Below are 17,657 nucleotides of genomic sequence, written 5' to 3' on the forward strand. Positions count from 1 at the left end.
GCATGGTCCATGTCTCGTGTTCATAGAGGACCACCGGTCTTATTAGCATTCTATACCTATATAGATGGGGGGCTAGGAGGAATTAAATGGGGTTTTCCTAAAGGTGGTTCCTGGAGTATGGTTCTGTAAAAAACTAATTGAAAGATGTTCTTGGTCTAGAGGTTATCCAAGAATTTAGGTTATCTAAGGAATTTCGCCTGTAAGCGCCTTAAGATGTACAAGCGTAATCTATTGATTGTTGTTTTATCACTGAAACGGCGCAGCATTCTATAGGTCCATGGGACAAAGTTATGTAGAGACGTAGTTTTCAAAGATATTCTAGACTAGAACCTCCAAAAACTTCCGCGATTACAGGCCTGAAAATCTACGAGCATGTAATCAGTTGATTACTTCACGGATGCGGTGTAGCATCATACAGATCCATGGAGCATAGTTCTGTATAAAAAAAACTTTCCAAAGATGTTCTAGGTCTTCCAAGAATTTCTGCGAGTAAAAAAATTACAAGAGTAATAAATGGATTTTTGTTACATTACTGATACTGTGTAACATCCATGAGGATCCATTGAGCATAGTTCTGAAAAGAAGTTACTTTCTAAAGCATCCAAGAACTTATGCGAGTAAAGGCATTAAGACCTATAAGCGAAATCAATGGGTTATTGCTACATTACTGATGCAGAATAACATCATATAGGTCCATGGAGCATAATTCTATTCTATTCTATTCTGTTCTAGCGCTTGCACAGCATCCTGGAAATACCAAAATTTCTTCCGATATTTTCTTGTCAGCATTGATATTTACAGCTTATCAGCGATATGATACAAATATTAAAATGGCCAGGCCCACTGTGCAGATTAATTGGGTCTGAAGGAAATTCAAAAATATACGGCAATCAGATTATCCACGAAAGGAAGAAACGGGGACAACCGTACCAACCGTTTCATTTTAAGGGAATGGATTGTGTGAATAGAATTGTTGAAAGTGGCATCGCTAAGAAGGTTAATGCACATTTCTTTCCTGCTGGTGGTTCTTCTCCTGGGATGGAATACAGGTATTTTGGCCATATATCCTGGCACTAATGCCTAGGCTAGAGCGCCTTTGCTCGCTCTCTGAAACGAGATTGAAAAGAAAAACCTATACACGCACTAAACGAAAATTTGGACATTTGGACAACGGTATAAACTCTACATAGAATAGAAACCCAATAACATATAAAAATGATATAAAAATGGCAACGTTTTTAATGAAGTCACTACAATTAGATTACCAAATACTATCTTAATACTGGAACGAACTCACCAGCTAATTAATGTATTAATGGCTAATTAAATTAATGGTTCAATCATCCGAAGAACAAACAAGAGTCTTCCTTTTGAATAATCTTCGCACAAGCCGCCAATCATCTCAAGCACAGAAGCTGATGTATGGAGTAAATGGTTGCAAATTTAGAAATGTATATGGAATGCAATGGGCGTAAAAGCAAGTTTTTAATACATCAATAAAAATGATTTACCAATTTAAGTCTTAAAAATTAAATGAATGGTGCATGTACGTGGATTTGTATAACCCTGTTTGTATCTTGTTGTGACGTAAATGTTCATTTATGATAAGTAGCACATCTCATGGTTTCTCCACAGAGCATCATACATTTTCGTCGAATTAGAGACAAATTGAATATTATGTAATAAAAATATGAATATGATTTTTATCTCATTTGGAAAAATCTTATGCTAATTTCTTGTTTGAATAGTGGAAGTATTGCAATAACAAACTTTCTAATTCGAAAGGAAAATCAAATGCAAAAAATTGGTCTAACCCTAGGTCTAACCACATCGATTCAAAAAAATGATTAATCGCCTTGTTGCAAACAGCGATATGAAAATACCCCTTGCTTATTCACATAAAACGACTACTTTTCCTGCTTCCCACGTCGATTACTGCTTCCTGTTATTCCCATAGAACACAGCTTCTATAGGTTCATGGAGCATGGTTCTGTAAATAAATAGGCGCTCAGTTCTGTAAACGTGCTCTAGGCCATCTAAGAACTTCCGCAAGTAAAGGCCTGAAGATCTACTAGCGTTGTCAATCAATTATTGTTGCATCACTGATACCACAGAGAACATACCTCCGGGCTAGAACAAATTTCATTCGGATAGTTGTGTAAGGATTTGAATCTTTACTTGAGCAAGGTTGCAAACCAATACACGATGACAACACTAACGCCACCAACTGATACGGTGTAACATCATACAGATTAATGGAGCACGGTTCTATAGAGAAGTTATATTCAAAGATGTTCTAGGTTATCCAAGATCTTCTGTGAATAAAGGCCTTAAGATCAACAAGCATAATCAATGAAATTGTTGTTACATTACTGATGCCGTGCAACTAAAGATTCATGGATGACTATTCTGTATAGTCTTGATTTCCAAGGGTGTTATATCACAGAGAACAGACATCCAAGTCCAGTTCCGAAACTGTGTAAGGATTTTAACGACCATTTGAAATCGGCAACACAAGTGGCAATAGCGTGGCGCTGCAATCGGCTACAGTATGTCCCATAAAAAAATGCGAAAGTTTTAGAAGGCATTGTTCACCTGCTTCCAATCGATAAACCATGCATTTATCTATTGGATTATATAGTCGAGACACTGATTTAACAATGACATAGAAACATTTAGTAATTTTAATATTAAATCTTTGAAAAAATAATGTTGAACATATGGATCTCAAAAACGTCCGCGCCTCAGGTCGTTTTTGAAGGCTGTTAATTTATTAAAATTGCTCTCAGTCACGTTCAATTGAATTTTATTTTAAGAACAGCACTTTCATAGCTTGACAAGGTATTTAGGCGTCCGTTGGTGGTTTGAACAAATAAGAAAGTTTTCTGTCTTTTAAATTATGGGACATTAACTGAAAATTGTAGTGTACGACAAATCAAAATTTTCAGAAAATAATATGTATAATGCATCAAACTGTTTTCAAGTACTACGTATTTGTGTCTATCATGAATGTAGGCTTATGAAACTTCATTAGCAAGAAATTATCTTCATTTATTTTCAAACAGTGTGAAGTTATTAACTGATCAATCTAATACACGACTTTTGAAATATGCCCATTTTTTAGTATTTGGTTCCTAAGCATCTGATATTGTTTTCAAATAATTTTCTAAACATGGGCATTTTCAAGGGTACCTATTTCTGCGTGATTCCTATGCATTGAAAAGCTTCCATCCAAATTCTTCAAGCTCAAATAATTTGAGGAAAAAAATATTTATTATAGAAATTGTGGGCAATTATGAGGCATCGTATGTACGTAACCAATCAATATTTTGAAACAAATTTGAGATATCCTGTATGATAACCACCTCCTTATTGTAGCCTTATCTTAAAAGGGCGGATTCATTATCAATATTGCACCATAAATTATTAGAAAACGAAAAAAATAAATTTTCGCATTTTTTTATGGGACATACTGTAAGTTCCCATACTAATTTAATTCACCACTTGAAATGTTTCAATCCACCGCTGACTGTGGCAATATGGTGTTTGGTGGCGTTAGTGTTGTCATCGTGTATTGCTTTGCAACCTTGCTCAAGTAGAGATTCAAATCCTTACACAACTTTCCGAATGAAATTTATTCTGGCCTGGATGGCTGTTCTCTGTGGTTATATGTAATCCAAGTACTCTCGCGAATACAGGCCTTAAGATCTAAAAGCGTGGGTAATAAGTTGTCATTACATTACTGATACGATACAAAACTCTACAGAGCCATAAAAAATAATTTTGTAGAGTAGTGATTTCAAAAGATGTTCGAGGTCATCAAAGAACTCTCTCGAAAACGAAAAGGTCCAAATGAAGAGAGTCTCCTGGAGTACTAATTTCCAAAGATGCCCTAGGTCCTCCAAGTACTCATGCGAATAGAGGCCTAAAAACCTACAAGCGTGGGTTACTGATGCGATGCGTCACCCTAAGGCTTATAAAATAAAGTTCTGTAGGATAGTGATTTACAAAGATGTTTTAGGTCATCCAAGTACTCTCGCGAATATTTGTTTCAAGATTTAAAAGCGTAATGGGGTTTATTTACTATATTTAGTCACGAGCTTCATATAGCTAACCTGAATAAATAATTATTTTGTCGATTGTGGGACATTGTTGCACCGTATCAGTAATGAAAAAACAAATGATTGATTGCGCTTGTAGATCCTAAGGCCCTTATTCGCGGAAGTTCTAGGGGAACCTAGAACATCTTTGAAATTTTTTTCGTTACACAACAATGCTCCATGGACCTGTAGAATGTTGCACAGCATCAGTGATGTAGTAATAATCCACGGGTTGCCCTTGTAGATCGTTAGGCCTTTACTCTCGGAAGTTCTTGGAAGACTTAGAATTCTTTGGAGATTTGTTCTCTTCAGCTCAATGCTTCATGGACCTGTATGATCTTGCACCGTATAAGTACAGCAAGACCAATGACGCTTGAAGATCTTAAGGTCTTCTTTGCTCGTGGAAGTTCTTGGAAGACCTAGAAAATCTTTGAAAATTATTTCTCAATAGCACTATCACAGAGAAACAGACGTCACACTCTCATTGCTTCCCATCGATCACCTTTTTAACGGTTGATTTAAGGTGAATATATGACGAAGCCACATCTCGAATTTTCAAGAGCACAAATCTGAAGAACCTAATGTCGGTTTACGCTGAAAAGTTGATCGATTGGTGACCCGCTAGTGGTGACCAATCGACCAACTTTTCAGCGTAAACCGAAATTCGGTTCTTCAGATTTGTGCTCTTGAAAATTCGAAGTGTGGCTTCGTCATATGTTCACCTTAAATATTCAGTAGTGGGAAGATCGCGGCGCTGGTATTGTTTTTGCACCTGTTTGACGTTTGCTCACTACCTCCATCTAGTGGCGGCCCGGCCAAGCACAGTACGTTTAGCATTGGGCGATTGCGTTTTCATGACGATGTTTTTCAAAGAAATTTGTTCTAAGTGTTACGTCTGTTTCTCTGTGGAACTATGCTCTGTAGGACGTTACACTGCATCAATAATGTGACAACAAACCATTGATAACGCTTGTTGATCTTCAAACCTTTACTCACGGCAGCTCTTGAAGGATCTAGAATATCTTTGGAGATTAGTTCCACAGAGAAACAGACGTAACACTTAGAACATATTTTAATAAAAACATCGTCACGAAAACGTAATCGCCCAATGCTAAATGTACTGTGTTTGGCCGGGCCGCCACTAGATGGCAGCAGTGAGCAAATATCAAACAGGAGAAAAAACGATATCAGCGCCACGAGTGGTCAATCGACCTACTACTGAATATTTGAATCAACCGTTGAAAAGGTGATTGATGGAAAACGATGAGAGTGTGACGTCTGTTTCTCTGTGTTAGTTCTCTTCAGCTCAGTGCCTCATGGACCTGTAGAATGTTGCACCATATCAGTACTGTAAGAACAATTCATTTATTACACTTGTAGATCCTGGAACCTTCACTCGCTGAAGTTCTTGGAGGATCTAGAGCCCCAAGTAACCAAAAGTTCCGCTTCCCATAACAAAATGCACTTTCAAGTTCCGCGAAGTTCAGATAAAGTTCCAAACAGAACTTTCTGGCTGCATAAGAGGCTAACGATGAGCCTTGCTGGAACTTCGGTCACAAGTTCCGGCAAGGCTAATTGTTAGCCTCTTAAGCAGCCAGAAAGTTCCATTCGGAACTTTATCTGAACTTCGCAGAACTTTAAAGCTGCTTAAGATGCTATGTCGGAACTTTCAAGTTCATAGAAGTTCAGTTCAGTAGCATTGTGTTTCAATGAAGATTAAATTTATTTCTTTTACAGAAAACAACTGTTTAAGCGTACACGAATAAAAGACAAATATAAATTTATCAAATCAATGAATACTAGGCTTGAGCAAAAAAAATTGCCGCCCATTGGATTCGAACCGATAGTCGCTGCGTGCGAGCCCTACGCTCTACCACAGTACTACAGCTGCGATTGAGTGGACAGCAGGTAAAGTCTGACTTGAATCGATTTTCTGTCGGCAGCTAGTTTTGCACATTTGTACAGTAGTGAAGTTAGCTTGACTTTGTCAAGTGTCTTCAGCAGCGCAGCGGTAAGTCGGCAGGCTATCACGCAGGAGGATTCAGTTCAAATCTACATAGCAGCGACATATGTGAAAATATAATTATCAGAAGCGATTTCCAGACATGAATCACAAACCCCCACCAATAGGGTGTGATTCTGAAAAACACATTTTTGTTTCTGCATGAATTTTGACAAAGTTCTGTCAGAAGCTGCTTAGAAGGCTATCCAGCGTGCCTATGTGAACTTTCAAGTTCCAAAATTACTTAAAAATGAAGCTGCTTAGAAGACTAATGAGCGACCTCGAACAAGCTGCTTAGCTTATAAAGTACCCTTTTATCTGAACTTTTGGTTACTTGGGGCATCTTTGAAAATCCTAGAACAACTTTGTAAACCATTTCTCTTCAGAACTATGCTCCCTAGACCTGTGGGTTTTTTTTTATTACCGAACAGTTTGGGCCGAAGGGTCTCCGATTTCAATGAAAATTTCACCAGAACTAGGGGACGTGGATATATGATCATATATGGAATTCAAAAAAATCATAGAGGACTTTATTTCCCCACGTATATGACATCCCTATTCCCACCAAATAGGATTGTTTGCAGCCAACATCAATTGAGTTCCCCAATTGACAATGCATTTGGGTTCCCTAAACATTGGTACAAGATGCGGGAATCGAAATCGTGACGTCATCGCACCCTGGTGATTTTCCCGGAAAACGCTAGAAGAAATTTCACGATTTTCCAAAATTTGATGAAACACCCCAAACTTCAAAAAATCATATCTCAAAAACTATGCATCGTAGAACAAACTTTTTTTTAGTGAAAACGACGTCAAATTACCTAAGCAATCCTATAAAAACACACCGAGAAAAAAATTTCTCAGAAAATTTTTCACCATAGGGAAAAAACGTCTAAAAATGCTGATAAAATTACCGTCTGTATCATAGATTATTTTTAACAAAATTTTTCTAAGCGCAGAAACTAATGTTCTTCCTTTTGTACTTTGATACCAAAATGGAATCTCATATCGTTTTGGACGTATAGCCAAAAAAACCAACGGCCAGTCGCTATATTTTCACAGGAAGCCATATACAACAGCGGCCGTTCACTTGTTGCGACACATTTGCATTGCAACGAGTGGATGACATTTGCTCATTGAAACGTAACTTTGACACTAGCGTGCTTCGGAGTGCACTGACAGCAAATCTAGGGCACTTGAGGTGTCTTTTAAATGCATTGAATAGTTATGCTTTGTAATGATCGGGTTTGTAACTAAAATGTGTTTCAAATAACGGGTTTACAACGAGTGAATGCCACCAGTGAGCGTGGGATTACTTATTGCACTCAAACCATGTTTTACATTTCAATTTGAGAAACAAAGACTAACTATTAACGGAGAATGGTTACTACACAGCAACATGTCTGAAAATTATACCCGACGAAAAAAAATATATGTACATGTGAAATTCTATCTCGTTCAACTGAATTTTTCATCAAATAATTTCTTGTATGAAATGTTGAACGCAAGCTTCATACTGAGCGCAAGCTTTTGTTACAGGTTAAATGATGTAATATTTTTAACTGCGTAAGTAACAAAAATGTTTATTTGTGTTGTATTTTTTATTACAATTCTTTTGATTCGTTCAGAGATAAAGAAAGCATTCTAGAAATTTTTAAAAGATATAGTTAAGGTTCCAATACTGATCAATGGAGCTTCGTAAATGCACAGGATGTGAATATAAATGAGGACGTTAGAGGATTTCTTAAAATGAATCATTTACTCGGTATCTTAGAGCATTAAACAAGTTTAGACAATATTTTAATAATTTGATCCGTGCACCGATTCATTGGTTGATTCAAATATCACGGCGTGTGTATGGGAAAAGTTTATAACAAAAAAATAGGCATCGTCAAATTTTTCGCTATTCAAAAATAGAGGCTTTCAGCTTTCATTTGCAGGGTCCCTCAAAAAAATCCACCGAGGGATCCCGAACAACTTTTTCAGAATACTGTTTTTCTCCATACAAAATGCACGGTTCCAAATTAATCCCTATTTCTACTTAACAAACATACCCAATTTTTGTATGAAAAAGTTCCCCCGATGGAATATTTTGATGTTGGGCTTGAATGAAAGCTGGTAGCGTCAACTTTCACGTAGCGTAAAAAAATAGCGATGCCCATTTTTTTGCAATAAATTTGTTCTACCAGACACACCGTGATATATTATGGGTAGTAGGAAAAGCGAATACTGGGCTACTCGAATAGTTTAGGTCGTTTATGTTCTAGTTTTACGTTTGCATAATACCGTCATGTAGTTCATGATTGACCAAACGTTGAATAGATTTAAGTTTTGTTTAGCAAATTTTGAATACCTAGATCAAGGATACCAAAGTCTGGTAATTGAACGACGTTGGGATAATAACAAACGTCGTTAGTTATTAAAGAATGCGTAGCCGAAAAACTCTAAAAAAAAGATAAAGTCTACACCCATCAAATTGTTTGTCATGATAGTTCTTAAAACTGATGAAGTAGTTTTACAACAAGCCGTTAATTAGAAAATAAGTGATAAATTGATTTGATTGAATTGATATTTTTTATTAATAAATGTCAAAACTTACTTTGACGATAATGATCGATCCTCGAGCGTACCGCGCTACCTCAACTGTTGTCCACTTAGTAGCTCTATACCTACTCGGTATTAATGTTTATGTGACCATTGCTGAACATTATTATCGTCACTGTTGGAATTGTGTCGCTTCTTAGAACAGGATAAACTTGGTATAAAGCAACAATGTTTTATCAGTGCGTTAAGAAGTTGTAGGCATGAAAAACTCTTGGTTTCAATTTGTTGCCTGTACTAATTAGTACATTGTACATGTTTTTTCCTCAAATCTATGGTATATATCTTTCAAAGTTCTGTAAAGTTTTAAGTAAGTATTTCTCCTAAAGCACATTATACAAACACATTTTGCACAGATCATGCTACCAAATATTGAGTGGAAAATGATCTCATTATGGTGTATAGAATAATCCACATACCAAAGAAATTTAAAGCAACAAAAACACTATAAAAAGAAAACGAAGTTTTGTATGTGAAGAGACCCTATAGTTACCTGATATCCACTTATCCCTAACGGTTTGCACATGATTACTTTGATTGATATGGAAAATGTATGTTCAAATATGCATTCGCTCGTTGTGAACTTGATATTTGCAACGCTTTTTAGTTACAAACCCATTAATTTCAAAATTTGATAAGTTGTTGAATTTAAAAGTCATAGCTGAGCTGTCAGTCATGCTGGCAGTGTACTCCAATGCACGTTGGTGTCAAAGTTACGTTGCAATGAGTGAATGTCATTTGCTCCTTGCAATGCAAATGTGTTGCAACAAGTGAACGTCCGCTGTTGTAGATGGCTTCCTATGAAAATATAGCGACTGGCCGTTGGTTTTTTGGCTATATCTCCAAAACGGAAAGAGATTCCATTTTGGTGTCAAAGAACGAAAGGAAGAACATTAAATTTTGCGCTTAGAAAAATTTTGTTAAAAATAATCTATGATACAGACGGTACTTTTATCAGCATTTTTAGACGTTTTTTCTCTATGGTGAAAAATTTTCTGAGAAATTTTTTTCTCGGTGTATTTTTATTGATTTTCTGAGGTAATTTGGTGTCGTTTTTACTAATAAAAGTTTGTTCTACGATGCTTAGTTTTTGAGATATGATTTTTTGAAGTTTAGGGTGTTTCATAAAATTTTGGAAAATCGTGAAATTTCATCTAGCGTTTTCCGGGAAAATAGTCCTCTATGATTTTTTTGAATTCCATATATGATTATATATCCACGACCTCTAGCTCTGGTGAAATTTTCATTGAAATCGGAGACCCTTCGGCCCAAACCTGTTCAGTAATAAAAAAAAATCCCCCCATCCTAAGATGCTCTTAGAGAGTTGTTCTTAAATTTCTCTTAAAACTTGTTGTACTTCCCAAGTTGTCCTCAAGGCGAATTGCTCTCTCCTTGTAGAATTCTTCAAGTGCACGATAAAACGATAATAAATTTGTCAGTGTTGTTGCTGATGCAGCTTTTATGGTGACAGAAAAGTTTGATGAAACAAATTGAAAAAAAAAACAACAATAATGTGTGTAATTGGAATAAATTTATTACACAAATTGGAAATATTTCCGTGGTGTCAGGATGCCAAATGCCAAGCAAAATTCATCATATATATGTTGCAAGATACATCCAAAAATTGCAACGCGCTTCCATTATAATACACTAATAAAATATGTAAACATATTATTCCTGGTCATGGGAACATTGTTCATGAGTTTTCTCAACATGGCTTCCATTGAAATCTAGGCTGGTGCGGTGGTTGGTCCATTATCGATGGTTTCAATCAACATCACCCACCATAAGATCGTCTTAAACTTCTATCAACCCATGCCAGAGCTAAAAGCATAATTCAAGAATACTAGGATTTATAACGTTCTCAATGCAGCCTGGTTGGCCTCCACCAAGAACGTCTTAAATTTATTTCATCTTAAGCAAGGGTGAGAAGTATCACTCTGAGAAGTATCACTCAAGAGTACTCAGGTTTATAACGTTCTTGATGTAGGTTTATGCAAACTCCGCCAAGAACGTAATAAATCATGTACGTCAAATTGTAAACAAACATAAATTATCGCATCGCGGTGCATTTTGTGGATCTCGTCCGATTAATTTTATCATCAGCCCGGTACCGTTGCCAACCAGGCAGACCTTTTTCGATAACCGGCCTTGATGCGATACAGTGTCTCATTCCTCCGGTCAGCATTTCCAACAGGTAAGTAGTTGTTGATTTTAAAGCTCGATGAATGGAACCCGAATTTCACGGGAATCGACGTCCTGGATGACCAAACCCACCTCATTTCGGATGCTGCAACCGGAGGAACTTGGCACTGCACCGCACCGCGTCGCGGTTGGGTTTCCGGGTAGGTGTTCTTGATTGGCAGCAATAATGGAACGATGAGAATCAAGATCTGATGCTTGAGTTTTTTTATTGTATTTTTCATGTACCAAACTGTTCTTATGCGAGAACAGTTGCTCTTGATCAAGAACGAATGATTGAAGTTAACTACAAGAGCCTTATAAAACTGAAAATAAGTTCAACAGTTCTTGTTGTGTTTATGGTTTTATGAACTGAACCTCAAGTATTCTTGGAGGTGTTTTTAAAACCACATATTGACTCAGAATAGTTGTGCTCAGCTGAAACTCCGATAAGATTAACTAGAATATGCAATGTTCCGATAAAACTAAGTATCATAAAAACAAATAAAACCAAATAGTATCAAGATTGTTACTTGGGATGCGCCTAAATCGAGGCATGCATGCATATTGCATATGGTTTCCACTTTATCATCTTATGCAACATCTTATACTATGACTGCTTGTCTGGGACGTTATTTACAAACGGCTTCTTTCAATTTAGTATGTTTTTGGAATGTGGTTAGAAGAAAAGTTGTCGGAAAGCTTCAAATAGTTTGTTGTAAATCATTTAGGATTATTTGTCATAGATCTAAACAGCGCAGCGGTTCTATTAAAATTTGTAAGCAGGGAAACATGGTCCAAAATGTACTGTTACCCCATCAGGCCCAAAGCATAACATCATTTCTGAATGTGATTCGATAATCACTACATCTACACTCAACCAAAACAAACTTAGGAAATTCATAAATAGCGTATGATTTTTTGCCATAGTTTTAATTATATGAATGTCATAAGACTTCCTTAGGGAAAATGAGTTTTCAAAAATAATTCTGATGGCATTCATACGATTACAATTATGGCAAAAATCATAATGTTCTTATGAGTTTCCTAAGTTTTTTGGTTGCGCGTATAGGTCAACGGTGCCAGTATATATTTATTTGTATAAAATATCCTTCTAGAAACCAGGCAGCCAAACAGACGGAAATTTTTACAATTATGTTTCTTGATGATTTTGCAATCAGCCATGTGTTTCCAATGAGATTTACTAGCACATGGAGGCGCATGGTTGTTATTGCCTATGCTGCCCAGTCCATGTTAGGTGGCATCTAACCTCATGGCAGATGGTCTTTTTGCACCACTACGAACCTATTTTCAAAACGGCTAAAAATCGATGAAAATGCAATAGAATCGATCATGTTTCCGCTGAGGCATCTTACCACACATCACCCTAGGTATAGAAAGCAAACATTTTTTTACTCACCTGTGGCTGCACCGGGTGCGAAATTCCCCGCAACAGGGGCGGCAATTTGCAATGCCGTGGGCTGAAGCATATTTTGTACTTTGGTAACAGGTCCTAATCCTACTGGTTGCATACTGGTAATCGTTCCGGCACTCAATAAACCGGTGGATCCTACAGGAACTATGGCACCGCCTACACCAGCACTGGTGGTAGCAATACTGTTGCCTAGAAAAGTAAAATTCGTACCACTAGAAGCTATGATTGGTATCACTTCACCCCCACTAGTTGCTCCACCAGAACTGGGCGCACTACTACCACCCCCACCAGATCCCGCCCCAATTGCTTCGATCACACTAAGCAGCTCATTGTGCCCACCACTACCGGTTGCATTGCTGCTATTCGATACGACACTAGGGTTCACAATAGCTCCCCCTCCGCCGCCGCTGGTGGGTGTTAGAACATGGGAGGCACTGGCGGCATCCACGTAGTGTACGGCTTGCGGCGCAGGATGATGGTGCAGATGAGACGGCTGCTGGGGTTGTTGATGGTGCTGTGGTTGATGGACGAGTTCCACCGTTGCCGGATGTGGCTTCGGATATTCGATGATTTCTTCGATGCAGGCTGGTGAGCCTACTGAGCTCGCTAAACTTGTGGTCGGAAAGGCCGTGAATGGAGCTGCTACCGGGGTCAGTTCGTACGTTATGCAGCTAACTGGCGTAGGCGTCAACTGAAATGGGGTGGAAATCAGAAAAAAGGGAATTTGAATAAAATTATACTGTATGATGTATTGAGCTGTATGTGTCTCTTGAAAACCATTATGTGTAAAAGTTAGAGCATCCGAACATATATTTTTGCATGTGAGTAAGCTTACATCGGAAGGTGGTTATCAACATTTTACAGCAAGAAACGAATTTTGGCAATAAACCCATGAAAAATAGCCACCTTGTGACGTCTTCATTGATGGTTAATCAACCGGCGACGACAACGCCGATTACAACGTCGTGCTCTGATAGAAGGGATAAAGCCTCCCACGTTCGCACAGGGGAATCTACTACGTATTGAAAGATGGGATTATCGATTCCTATTCATAGCGACCATGTGCTTGGCTACAAAAATATTTTCCTATGAACACAACAGTGAAATCAGCTGTTGTAAAATTGTATGTAAAAAAATACTTTCAATGACGAATGAAAATGTTCTATTTCCAGCTCAACGCAACGTTCATCATGCTGTTTTGCTTTATATTTTGAATGGTATTTCGTGTGAATGAAGCTTAAAAAACTGTTTGCATTAAATAGGAAACAGCGATAAGAAACTTAAAAAAACCTCGAGTTTTGCCGACAACACAATATAATAAAACATTCTGGGCAGCAAAAATGGTGAGACGACAAAGAGCGTTCAACATAGCTCTGGTCCTTACAAGTTCCTATCTCATGCTTCCACGGGTCAATTAATGACAAAAACCGCCAGAATTGTCTGTGATCAACCGTCGATTTCGAATTTCTGGAGTGAATTTGCTACGATGTTGCAATCATCGAATGTGACGTGGTAATAAATCTAGGAGAATGTGAGCAGGACGAATGATTTCAGGTCCCTAATCTCCAAGAGATTGTGGAGGAGGTTGGCCGGTTGAAAAAGAAAAAAAGTCGCTGGAGCAGATCAACTACCAAGCGAGCTTTCAAAATACGGCGGAGAAGCACTGGTGACAGTACCACACTGGATCAATACCAAGATTTTTGAGGAGGAAGTATTACCGGAGGAATGGATGGAAGGTATCGTGTGTCCCCCGTCTACCAAAAAGGGTGAAAGGTTGGATTGTGCGAACTACCGCGCACTGCTAAGCGCTGCCAACAAGATACGCTCTCAAAATTTATGCCGCCGTGTATCACCGATTGCAAGAGAGTTCGTGGGGCAATATCAGGCTGGATTTATGGGTGAACGCGCTACAACGGACCAGATGTTCGCCATCCGCCAGGTGTTGCAGAAATTCCGCGAATACAACGTGCCCACACATCGCTTGTTCATCGATTTCAAATCGGCGTATGATACAATCGATCGAGAACAGCTTATGCACGAATATGGGTTCCCGGATAAACTGATACGATTGATCAAGGCGACGATGGATCGAGTAATGTGCGTAGTTCGAGTATCAGGGACACTCTCGAGTTCCTTCGAATCTCGCAGAGGGTTAGGTCTTTCGTGCTTGCTGTTCAACATTGCTTTAGAGGGTGTAATTAGGAGAGCATGGATAAACACGAGTGAAACGATTTTCACGAAGTCCGTTTAGCTGCTTGGTTTCGCTTATGATATTGATATTATTGCTCGTAAATTTGAGACGATGGCGGAAACATACATCCGACTGAAGAGTGAAGCCAGGTGAATCGGATTAGTCATTAATGTGTCGAAGACAAAGCACCGACAAAGTACAAGATGGCAAAGGGCAAAGAGAGGAATCACCGCGCCCGCCACCCCGAATTTATATCGACGGTGATGAAATCGAGGCGGTTGAAGAATTCATGTACTTAAGCTCACTGGTGACCGCCGATAACGACACCAGCAGAGAAATTCAGAGGCGCATTGTGGCAGGAAATCGTGCTTACAGAACTCTACGATCGAATAAAGTTCGCCGTAACACGAAGTATCTACAAAACGCTGGTGCTGATTAGACCGGTAGTCCTCTATGAGCACGAAACATGGACCCTACGTGCAGAGGACCAACGCGCCCTTGGAGTTTTCGAACGGAAGGTGTTTCGTACCATCTCCGGCGGAGTGCAGATGAAAGACGGGACTTGGAGAAGGCAAATGAATCACAAGCGGCATCAGCTGCTGAGAGAACCAACCATCGTCCATGCCGCGAAAATCGAGAGGCTACGGTGGACGGGTCACGTCATCAGGATGTCAGATAGCAACCCGACTAAAATGGTTCTCGAGAGTCATCCGACCGGTACAAGAAGACGTGGTGCGCAGCGAGCTAGGTGGGTCGAACAATTTCGGACCCTTCATAGAATGCGGAACTGGAGACGCACAGCCATGGAGCCGAGTCGAATGGAGACGACTCCCACGTACGGCAGAGGACACTCATGCCCTTAGTCTGACTGGTAAGGGAAGTAAAAATATCTAGGTGTATCAAAAACCCTGGAAGGCGATATGCGTACATTTTACATGCACCTAAATGGAGGCATGCACGCATATGGCATCCACTTTATCATCTTATGCAACACCTTATACGATTACTAGTTGTCTGGGTCACATATAATTTCGAAGGAATTCCGGAAGGATTCCCTGCAGTAATTCTGGGAGAAATATCTCGAAGAATCCTCAGAGGAATCCCGTCTGGAAGCTTGGCAGAAATCCCTGGAAGAATCACAGAGCAAATTCCGACAGGAATTAATGGAGGAATCCGGAGAGGAATAATTGAAAAATCCCAGAAATAATTTTTCAAGGAATACCAGCAGAAATCCCGGCACTTATACCTAAAATAATTCCCATTGGTTTCTCTAAATATATCTGACCAAACATTTCTATTGATCCTAAATGCAGATGAGAGGCTCTCTTTTAGTCTCCTCTCTTTGGTTTATAACGTGCTAGTATTTATAAATTTTGTTTTACTTTTTGCGTCGGAAGGTAGATTAAAGAATCCTTTTCCGATCTACACATCACAAATTTTCAAAATGTTCACTATGACATCGTAATAATTTAAAGATAATCGAAACAAAGAGAGCCTTTTTTTTGCAAATTGGAACTTTAGATATGTTTGTCGCCATATCCTGGCAGAAATCTTTTAAAAAGTACGAGGAGGAAGTAAACCGTAAAGTAATTCCAACAGAAATCCTTGAAGGAATGTCTGCCGAAATTCCTTTCAGGATTTTCTACAGCAATCTCGGCAAAAATCACTGAAGTTATTCCTAAAGGAGCCACATAGAGAATATCTGATGGAATCCTTAGAGCTTAGAGGAACCATGTCAGGGATCGTAATTGGAAGCGGAGCAGGTGTCCCTCAAAGAGTCGTAGAAGAAATCCCGAAAGGAGTTATCAAAGAAATTGCTGAAAAAAAAACTCTTAGGAATTTTTAAAGGAATTATATCAAAAATTCCGGCAATAATACCTAAAAAATCCAAGATTTTCTGAAGAAATCTCGGCAGAAATCTATATTGATATTCCTTTTCGGGATGAATCCCTTAAGGAACCACAGCAGGAGTCCCGGAAGGAATCTTTGAAGGAATTCCAGCACAAATCCCTGAATGAATAAAGCATAGAATACATAAAAAGATCCTCTTAGGATTTTCTAAAGCAATCCCTGCAGAAATCCCAGAGTTCCGGAAGGAACATCTGGAGGAATCCTGAAAAAGATTCTTGAGAGAAATGCCTGAAGAAATGTCGGATAGAATTCCTGAAGGTATCTTGAGAAAATCGTATTTTAGTCATTTTATGACTGTATCGGTTTTTTTCTACTCAGAGTATAAGGGAGTAGAGATCAAAGTGGATAATGAAATGATAGATATGATAGTATCATACTTGTTCGCAACCTAGCGAATACTATCATATCTATCATTTCATTATCCACTTTGATCTCTACTCCCTTATACTCTGAGTAGAAAAAGACCGATATAGCCATAAAATGAAGTCGTAATAACTTTTGTCACAAGGGACGGATGGGTTTGCTGTCTTTGACAAAGTTTTTCGGCACATCCAAGACTATTAATTATTATTTTTTAATTTAATTAATTTCGCATTGAAAATTGGGCTCATAGATCGAGACAATATGTAATCTTTGCAGCATCGTTTACGCCATCTAGTGACTCAGTCACAAACTATATTGTCCACTAGGAACAAGATATGGACACAGACGAATCTGCGTTTGTGGCATGGATGTGATGAACAACTTCTCAGAAGACAGTATTCTGAAATGTTGCCTAATTCTGGAGATATACACCCAGGACTGTCATATAAATAGGACGCCTGGCGAATATGGTTTAAGAGCGTGAAAATGGGTTTATAAACCAATATAGTACGGGAGCATCGTACATCAAATAGTTTTATTCGAAGCAGAAAACGTTCATCACTTAATAGCGTTAAAACTCTGATCACGGTGTGCCAAAAACCGTGATTAACAAATAAAAATGTCCACCAAAATGGCACTCGGCATTCGAAAGATATACTATTCTAGCATCTCCTCTGAAAATTTGAAAATGTTTCATCGGGGGAAACTTAAGTTTTTGTGATTTAAAGATTTTGAGCCATTTCTATAGGATTTTCTTATGCGCGCAAGGTGTACCTGAAACCGCTTTTAACAAATAAAAATGTACACCAAACTAACACCCGGCATTCGACAGATACACTATTATAGCATCACCTCCGAAAATTTGAACATGTT

General features: G+C 38.5%; 1 protein-coding gene across 5 annotated transcripts in view; it reads right to left on the minus strand.

Annotated features, from left to right (window-relative positions):
• LOC109403224 (la-related protein Larp4B) overlaps nt 1–17,657 on the minus strand; it is a 153,392-nt gene that overhangs the window by 121,212 nt on the left and 14,523 nt on the right. For all 5 annotated transcript variants that reach the window (XM_062853126.1, XM_062853125.1, XM_062853124.1 and 2 more), the window contains one exon: nt 12,305–13,010. In XM_062853126.1, the coding sequence (XP_062709110.1) occupies nt 12,305–13,010 (706 nt within the window). The remainder of the gene's footprint in view (nt 1–12,304; nt 13,011–17,657) is intronic.

This window comes from Aedes albopictus, chromosome 2 (genome assembly GCF_035046485.1).
Source record: "Aedes albopictus strain Foshan chromosome 2, AalbF5, whole genome shotgun sequence".
Taxonomy (NCBI): Eukaryota; Metazoa; Arthropoda; class Insecta; order Diptera; family Culicidae; genus Aedes; species Aedes albopictus.